The following is a 9,732-nucleotide window of genomic DNA, read 5'->3' as shown; positions in this document are numbered from 1 at the left end:
TATGAAATGGAAGAATCATTAAAATGTATAAATAAATGTAAAAGGCTTTTTTTTTGGTGCGATTTCGATAAATGGTTAAAAATAACGTTGTATTTTAGTCTTACTCAAATGTTATGAGGCATAATAATTACCTATATTTGAAAGTTAAGAAGATTTAATTCTACTATTTATCAAAGTAAAGCTAATTATCGATTTGTTTGTGTACTCATGATCTTCTTATATAACACCTGATTTTATTATATTTTATAAATTTTCTATCTTAGTGTAGAGATTATCATTATTTATGACAAATTAATAACCAATTTACGTATATTTATTTAAGTTGTGATTTTGTCATAAATGAAGTTATTTATACTATCAATTGTCTTAAAATAATCATATTATAATATCACTAATATGTAATCGCTTTTATAATTATTTACGTGATTAATATTTGTATGTTATTGTTATAATTGAGGCGTGCCGTTAATACAAACTCTTATAATTAAGAGCTATCTAAGACAATACTTGAGAGACTTAAAATATATATGAGCTCTCTAAGACAATAATTGAGAGACTCAAAATATTTTGGGTTGATAAGTAAGTTTCAAGGATGAATCCTATTTATAATCATGAGATCGCCCCACCTTATGATAATTTTTTGATGTGGAACAATTCAACTGTTTGTAGGTAGTATATTCATAACACTTCCATTAATTTTCAATGTGGAACGAATAATATACTTAGAAATACACCATATTTTTCGAACCTACTTTGACATCCAACCCGATTTAATAATAAACAAATACTATATTATCTATTAATATTCGTACGTTTTTTTTCTATTTTTTTTATCATAATTAAAATATGTGCAAATGATATGAAACCAATACTCTAATGATAACATTTATTTTACCACGAATCTAACTATATAATATTCATACGTTTTATTACGATGCTTTTTTTGTCAAATGGTATAAGTTTTTATATAAAAAATATGAACTTCACTTAAATATAATATAGAAAATATATATCTTATTTTGGAGATAATGATACAAACTCTTAAGAGCTCTCTACGACAATACTTAAGAAACTCAAAAGATTTTGGGTTGATACCTATAATCATCGGATCACCCTATTTTATGCTAATCTTTCGATGTGGGACAATTCTATTATCTATATGTAGTATATTTACCTCACCAACATTATTTTTCAATGTGGGACATATAGCATACTACGAAGTACACAATTTTTAATGTGTGCAAATTATATGAAATTTATATTCTGATGATAGCATTTTTTACCACGAATCTAATCTAATTATATTATTTTCATAACTTTTTAAATAATGTTTTTTGTCAAATGAAAGGTAAAAGTTTTCATGTAAAAAATAGAAACATGACTTGAATATAAATTAGGAAATATATACTATATTATAATAATTAAAAGATTATCCACTTTATTCTTTACATCAAAAATTATTATTTAAGGAACTTTCCTAAATTGATTTTTGATGATGTGGACAGCTTAGAATCGCTCGAAAAAAAACCTCTTTAATAAATATATAGAGATAATACTCACAATATTTCTTCGAGAAATATTTTTTTAATGAATTGTGTATATATTTTATTTTCTCATGAATTAGAAACGCTAATAATTCTTACAAAATAGTAGTATTGTTTTGATTGTAATGTTGATGAATGAAGAGGAAACATCTATGCTTAAATCATACAAAGTATATTTGAATCATGTATGCTTAAATCTTTATTGATTGTGACATTCCGAAAAACGTGTTGTTAGTTTTGCTAATTTTCTATTGCTAATAATTGTCCAACTCTGGAATTCTACTTCTTACTTCCTCTCATACTCTTTCTTTCAAATCTGTTCTTATATATACTATGGTCCTATGGAGTATATTATTAGAAAATAAAATCTGACATAATAAAATTATGTATCCTTATTTCCTCGGAATTCATTGGAATAGTTGTTTAAGCTCATATCAAAGTTCACCAATAATAAGAGATATAGAAATGCCTCTAATTGACAAGAGATAAGAAATGAATTAGGATGATGTTATCTCTCAACTGATATATTTTCTCGCGTATCCTCCTCTCAAAAATTAAAATCTATACAATACTATTAAAAGGCAAAATTAAGCGTTCACCATACTCCACGTGTCAATTGAAATTAGCTTAGATGGAGGGATTAGTATAAAAAGAAAAAGTAGAGTTAAATTGCTTCTAAGAGATCGTGAAAACACTACAACAAATACCTTGCTTTCTCGACGCTTTTTAAGGCTATTCTCAACGCTTAAAAGCGTCGCTATTTTATTTCCCGACGCTTTTAAAAACGTGGTTTTTTGGGGCGTCAGGATTTTCTTACGCTTTATAGCGTCAACCTTGTCGACACTTTTTTGTGTCACAAGCAACGACGCTTTTCAGCGTCAAAGTTTCTCTACACTTATCTGCGTCAACAGTTAGAAATTTCTCGACGCTTTTTTCCGTCACTAAACAAATTGACTACGACTACTATTTTCGTTACTACGAATGAATTAAATCATATAGATTACTAGATGACATCATAAAGAGTGTATAAACAACATTAATTGGACTAGAATATAAGAAAAACAAAATTTTATATCATAAAATTGAATTATCACATTAAATGCTTTCAAAATTCAAAAGTATTGTAACTATCTCATCCGAACGATAGAAATCAGAAAAAATATCGCTATTAATGTTTTCATGCAAAAATAATAAAATGTTCCCAAAAGATTAAATCCAAGCCAAAGGGTGCGACTAATCTACTCGCAAAAGTGAATTCGAGGTTTGCTCCTTTCATCTAGTTGCACCGCCACCATTTGTTGAGTCTGATATCTACATGCAAGAAAAATTAATATTATCAATAAATCAAGTAAAAATTTGTGCTACTAATAATAAGTAAAAGATTAAATCACGACATTGCTTAAGAAAAACCATAAAAGTAGAGCTATGATTTATAATCCCTACCCTGAAGACAACAATATATCCAAACAAGACCCCTGCAACAAACATCAGTTACATTCAGGAAATACAATAGAACTTTGAGACTATCTCTATTAGGTGCCAAGTCATGCGACTATGACCATCTCTATAGTCACTTATACTAAATGTATGCATGAATGAATGATTCGCAACTACTAGAACTAGGTATGCTATCGGTGATGTTCAATTGATTACGACAGTAGCAATATCTTATTTCTTTTGCTAGAAGTACAAAAGAAAGAACTACATTATTTTAGCTTACTTAGCTAGATCATGCTCTCTCCTATATATTAAGGGATTGGGGAATGTAACGAACAGACAAACAAGGGAAAAAAGTCGAAAACTGATCAACACAAGCATCATGACATTCTCCGTCCATCAAGCTACCAAGTCAGTTGAACACAGTCAGAATGCAGCAGTAGCTAAGGGTAAGGCCATTCATTTATCATGCTAGAAGAATGGTCCCAATGACAGTCCAGGAGAGCCTTAATTAACGTTTGGATGCATTTAGGAGCGAAAACGCAAGCTTAATAACATTCTGACAGTTAACTTGCATATATAAGGGGCGTACTCAATGTTTCATATCTGCCTATATACTTGATCAAGTCACATGATTCTTATCTCATTAGAAAGCTTAAAGTGTTACCTAAATTTAGAAGTTGGAATCATACTCATAGCTTCTGTATAACTCCAGAAAATAGCCATTACATGCAGACTGCACACAGAAATGCTATGTAGTTCAGTTTTGACCTGTCATCAAAGAAACGATCATATTTCAAAATCCACAAGTTCTTTGAATGTGATTCAAATTGGAAATGAAATATAACTCAATTAGCTTTCATTTGGCGTATGGTGGGCATGTTGGTTCAACCTGAGAGAAGAAATTTTAATCCTCAAAGTTGTTGCTGCTGCTGCTGCACAGGAGGATGCTGACGTGATACCACTCAAAGCCGGATACCACTCAAAGCCAAATAATAATAATGACAATAATGTCCAATAAATCCAAAGCAAGACATACTCCAAAAATCACAGATAATCATTTCATAATAGTATAAAACACGATCAATAAATCCAAAAAGTAGACAATATATCTTGAATGCAACAAACTGTCAAGGTCTCGAAACGACAGGTAGAAGGAAGTTACAATCCAAAATATTACCAAAATTGGTTAAGAAAATTCCGTGTGCACATTAATTTCTACAATGGCCTTAGATGGAACCATACTGCCAGGTCACCCAATGCAAATCTCATTCTTGGTCTCCAACCTAAATTCGACTTATCCAGACTCAGAAACTGGGGCTAAAGCAGGTTAAAGGAGCGCCCATAAATGCATCAAGATGTAGGCAGCAATGGCGGTGTAAATAATGCATAGTGTACAATACAATGAAGGATTAAATGGGAAAGAAAACAAATAAAATGATTTGTCGTATAAGTTGAACAATGACTCTGGAGTATAGCTTATCAGTGAAGAGCTTTCTGATATCCAAATGCAGAAGTTTGGAACCCATTAGTGCCAGAACATACCCCAAAGCGGAAAACTGATGCTAAACACATGGGTAAAGTTCATCTCATGCCTAGTACACGTATTAAAATTAAAGAGTACATAAAAATACCTGTGAATTCAAGGTCAATTTTGCAAGGTGAGCTAACTCGGGCGACGGTATTCTAGAACTCGTACCTTCCAAGATTTTAGACAAAATGAAATTGGTCTCATTCAACTTGGTTTGTAGCTCTTTGTTGTCCTTAGTCAAACTTACAATAGCCTTTTTGATATTCCCTTCTACATCTGCCAAGACACATATAAGTTTACATAGTTAAGTGAATAATAAAAAAACAATCCAGTAAAACAAATTACTCGACCCACTTAAAAATTAAAATACAATTCTACATTATCAAGCCAATCAACTAGACAATTTAGTCAAAGAATTAGCTCTGCTTTGTGTCATAAATCTGCATAATATCTGCATTTCTCATCCATATGGTCTATTCAAATCAACTACATCTGGCAACTGTTATGTCCACAACTAGAGCTGGCAAATTATAATGATTGAAGTTTGCATTTTCATTAAAAATCGAGGAGAATGTTTCCAAATTAATTGTATTAAATAACAAGCTTTGACACTCACACGGTCACGCCTATACCTAAGCTGTAACTAGACAACTTCTAGATTTACTAAGATTCATAGAGATGAAATCATAATCACAAAATTAGAAGATACAAAAACAAAGCAATAAAGGCGCGACTTAACTCAGACCCAGTTTCAAAAAATTCCACCAAAATTGAACAACACATAAAAATTTCAAAAACAACATTAAATTAACAAACAAGATTAGAATAAGGATTCTATCTAAGCAAGATAAGTGTGTGAATTTGAACTTACCCAGATAGTAGATCCTGGTTTACAAATTAGTGAACATATCCCAGATATGATGTAAAGGGAACTAAAATGGCAAAAAATTGTTTATAAAACAAATAAAATCCAGTCATAAAACATATCAAAAAGTGTGAACGGAATGAGAGCTTTGAGAAAGATTGACAGCCTCTAGTCTGCTATACTTGTGTGTTTAGAAGGGGATTCTTGTAATGCTAAATAAAATCTGCTATACTTCTGTGTTTAGAAGAGGATTCTTGTCCTTCCACACAGCCTCCAATTTTTGCAAAATAGCAACATCTGACCCTATGGTTATAGTTATGTAATAGAATATGATGAAGTGGACATGGCCATCAGAACTAAGCTTCAGAAATATATAGGAAGGAATGCATCAACTCTCCCATGTGAGCATAACAACAAAAAGAGTAACAACAAAATAAATCAAATCATTTTAGTTCCACATTCTTCATAGAGTATAACAACCAAAGCAACCAAATCATTTTAGTTCCAATTCTAGTAGTTGAACACCCAACCTTTACATTAAATTAAGTGAACAAAGTATTAGAGAGAAAAAAAGTAACACAGGAACTTTGACAAATCTGAGTTAGGAATTGTTGTAAGTTACCCGAGCTGAGAAGGCGGATATATAAACGACCCACCTAACAACATTTTAAACAACAGAATTAAATTAAAATAAGCCAGGCAGATAATATTACAAGACCAAATTACTTCCCATTTTCAGTTCGACATCATCTTTGTCATCGATCGTATATAACCTCTTACATATCCCCCCAAGTTTCCAAGAGATGCAGAGATAGCGATAGTAGTACTTGTATCAGAGGCATATCAGCAATAGAAGAAAGTCATGTTTCTATGAGTAGTCTATATGATAGAGTAAGTGGTACAAACGTGACCAATATTGTTAAGATAAAAGTAAAACAATCCAATTGACTTTTAAATTGTTGGCAAAAAAGCTTCATAAAGCCAAGGAAACTAAGCTGAATACAGACAAATATTTTTCCACATTCATTCAAACCTAACACAACTCGTTTGAGAACAGCTCGGGTAGTATAACTAACGCGGAACGACATCAACCATACCCGTCTCAACGACAGCTAGACACATATTCCTTTAACACTGAAAGCACGGTATTATTTCCTACAAGATGAATATGCATTGACAGAAATATACATAAGCATAACACAAACAAGAAATAGAAACTACTCCCTTTGTTCCAATCATTTGTTTCATTTCACTAAAATAGCCTTCACAAGGAATGCAACTATTGTTGACTGCCAGAATTCTTGAGAAAAAAAAGGCTTACAACTCGGACAAACGGCGCAAGGGGATAACAAGTTTGACGGGTTTTTGAAGTTTTCGAATTTTGTCAAAGCCACAGTTCCCGGCTTATAACGATGAGGTTCCTTCACTACGAAACAAGTCATAATTTTTATTAGTTCACCATAAGCTAATAATTAAACGAGAAATTACAATAATTGCATTAAAGTGAATGGAGCAATACCTTTGCCATCAGAAGAAGATGCAGTCGTTTGACATCTTTTCCTGTTTCCAGTAGAGCTTGAGGGAAAATGTAGGAATAAAACCAATAATCAAAGCAATTTAAACAACAAAAAACAAAGGAATGAGTAAAAAAATACGGGTTGTTCGGAGTGGAATAAGGAGTAGCAGATGCATCTGGAAGAAGGGAAAATGCAGACAAAATTAGGGTTCAAAAAGACGAAGAAGAATAGAAGTATCAATCCACTGTGACGATTAAGAGATGCGCGATTCAGTGTGTTGAACAATTGCCAGAGATCATTACGGCAATTGAATAGTAAATGAATTAGGTTTTGATTAAGATTAGGAATTAGGATGGAGGAGAACACAGCGGGTTTGATTTTTTGGGAAGACTGAGGAGCGCGAGATGAAATTTTTAGAACTAGGGATTAGAGAATAGTAGCGGTTTTTTCATTGAAAATGATTATTATAATACTAAAATGGATATTAAGTGAAAAAATGGGTCGACACTTATAAAAGCGTCGATCATAAAGCGTCGGGAAAGTAAGGGAGTTGTAGTAGTGAAAGTAAATAGAAAGATTGTTTTGAGAAGTGAGTAATGTATTCTCTCATATGGTTTATATAGGCTATATAACTCTAACATTCTTCACAAATTGTATAAATCAGATTTTCTAATCGTGGCAATAAAATTTCTCCATTAAGTTAATTTGATTTTTTGATTATATGCATCCAAGAGTTTTAGCTCATATTACGTACAAGTGTACAACGTACCTATGTATTAGGTTGCTCATTAAAAAAAACACAAACATCAACATAAACAAACAGGTCCGCGTATATCGCGGGCAACAAATCTAGTTAGAGATAATATAGGAATATATGGTTAGAGTTATATTAGAAAATGATAGAATAGGATCGGAGAATATTATGAGTATAATAATATCTCCGGAATATTCTAGAAATATTAGTTAAGTCATTGTATTATAAATACCGTGACTATTTCATTAATAAGATCACGTCATTTAGTTATCTCCCTTCCAAGGGAGGAACTGGGCCTAGGCTACTCTGTAGCCCGAGTTGTTTTCTGGATCTTAAAACAATTACATGCATCAGTGTAGGAAAATATCATCCATAATGCTTTCATCTGGTGGTTTGACATATGGTTTCCAGAACTGAGTGTCGAGTTCGACTCTTCAGTCCGTGTTGCTTTTTGATATGATACATAAACGCACAACTCACCTATTTTTAGTTGGTGTTTTCCATAGGCGCCTTGGAAGTTGGGATTTATTATTATATTGGCCAAATCCCAAGTGTGTGTTAATATGTGCATAGACTCATAGAGTATGGAGTATTGTTTTGTGAACTATATTATACGGAGCACAAATTCCTCAATTGTGACAACCTTGTGACGTGAGATAAAGAGGTAAGTGGGAGAGGGTTGTGAGATGTCACAAGCTTGTGACGGTCACAAGCAAGAGGGGCTGTATACCGAGTACCATTATAAAGGAGTATATTACTCGTTCCGATTATTCCAGTTTCATAAACTTCACGAAATATTTATATACACCGTTTATTTTTAAAAAGACGGGTACGAAATTGGAAAAGAAAAAAATAAAGCCAATAGTCAATGTAAATGAACGATTTGTCTCGTTTTATTTTACATAGTTATAGGTGTCGATCTTAATTTTTCACCCAATTATGTGAATAATTTTACATCTAACAACCTGAATTAGTTAAATTACATAACTTGCTATATAGGTAATACAAACGAATTTGGTGAAATTAAATATTTATAAAATAACAAGTTAATATACAAATAAAATAATATAGATAAACTCTAAAAACTTGTTATCTATTATATTTTGGCTATATTATTAGCGTAATTACACATAAATGGTACACTAAAACTTGGGAGATGAGATGGTCTTTCAATAAGTTATTGAGAGACCAGTTTCCGTACCTTTTTATTTGTATTTCGTGGATCTTTTGTTGTTGATCGTGAGTGACGTGACGTGACATAGTAATTTTGTACCTATTTACATAATAAATGTATCTGTTTTATCTTGAATTATGACTTGTACCTATTTTATTACTTTTAGTACTATTTTTTTTTTAAATTATAAAATAGTGTAACACCCCGGTTTATAAAAGAAGCCTTCGTCAAGACATTCCCTAATAAACCGGACTGTTACCATCTCGGTTTCCCGAGGTAGTGAATAACAAATTAAACTCCAAGGCAATTTATATAATTATTTTTAACTGAATTATTACAAAACCTCTTTACGTCAAATTACAAGAACTAACATAAATAAAAGTGAAAGTCTTCTAGATGATGATCTAGCTACTAAGTCGTCGATCCAGTGTCTCACGCCCATCCAAACTCCCGTTCTATCTCTTAACCCGTCAAGTCTGCTTTCGCCAATATTTGGGTCATCACAGGTGTTCACGAATACACAGGGTCAACCACGAGGTTGAGTAGGGAAAACAATAAAACAACAAAATATGATATGCATGCTCCTCCGTCACCTCCATCTCCATATCAACTCATATCTCATATCTTATACCCCGGACAACCCAGCCATACCGATCCCCCGTAGACTATATATATCGACCGTAGCCGATCCGCGCACTCACTGAGGACACCAGGGCAAGTCCTGCAGAACCCGCCTGGGCCTTATCACAACTCACATCGTATCTCAACATCGTCACTTCTACACCATCCTCCAACTCCAATGCATATGAAATGCTCAACAGAAATTAATGCAACACAATATATATATTAATGAATGAAATCATGCGAGCTACCGAATGTTGTGATAAAAAACTCAACACGGTCAATTCAG

At 32.5% G+C, this 9,732-nt stretch overlaps 1 protein-coding gene across 1 annotated transcript; it reads right to left on the bottom strand.

Annotated features, from left to right (window-relative positions):
- Positions 1-2,611: 2,611 nt before the first annotated feature.
- Positions 2,612-7,193, bottom strand: LOC141617054 (uncharacterized). The gene is made up of 6 exons (XM_074434224.1): positions 7,184-7,193; positions 6,897-7,069; positions 6,699-6,798; positions 4,616-4,788; positions 3,649-3,752; positions 2,612-2,855 (listed from the first exon to the last, which is right to left on the bottom strand). Exons 1-6 carry the CDS (start codon positions 7,191-7,193, stop codon positions 2,783-2,785), a joined length of 633 nt encoding a protein of 210 aa, XP_074290325.1. The 3' UTR covers positions 2,612-2,782.
- Between the last annotated feature and the right edge of the window lie 2,539 nt (positions 7,194-9,732).

Source organism: Silene latifolia, chromosome X, assembly GCF_048544455.1.
Source record: "Silene latifolia isolate original U9 population chromosome X, ASM4854445v1, whole genome shotgun sequence".
Classification (NCBI taxonomy): Eukaryota; Viridiplantae; Streptophyta; class Magnoliopsida; order Caryophyllales; family Caryophyllaceae; genus Silene; species Silene latifolia.
Note: the sequence above shows the minus strand (reverse complement) of the source record. Positions and strands in the feature narration are given on the sequence as shown.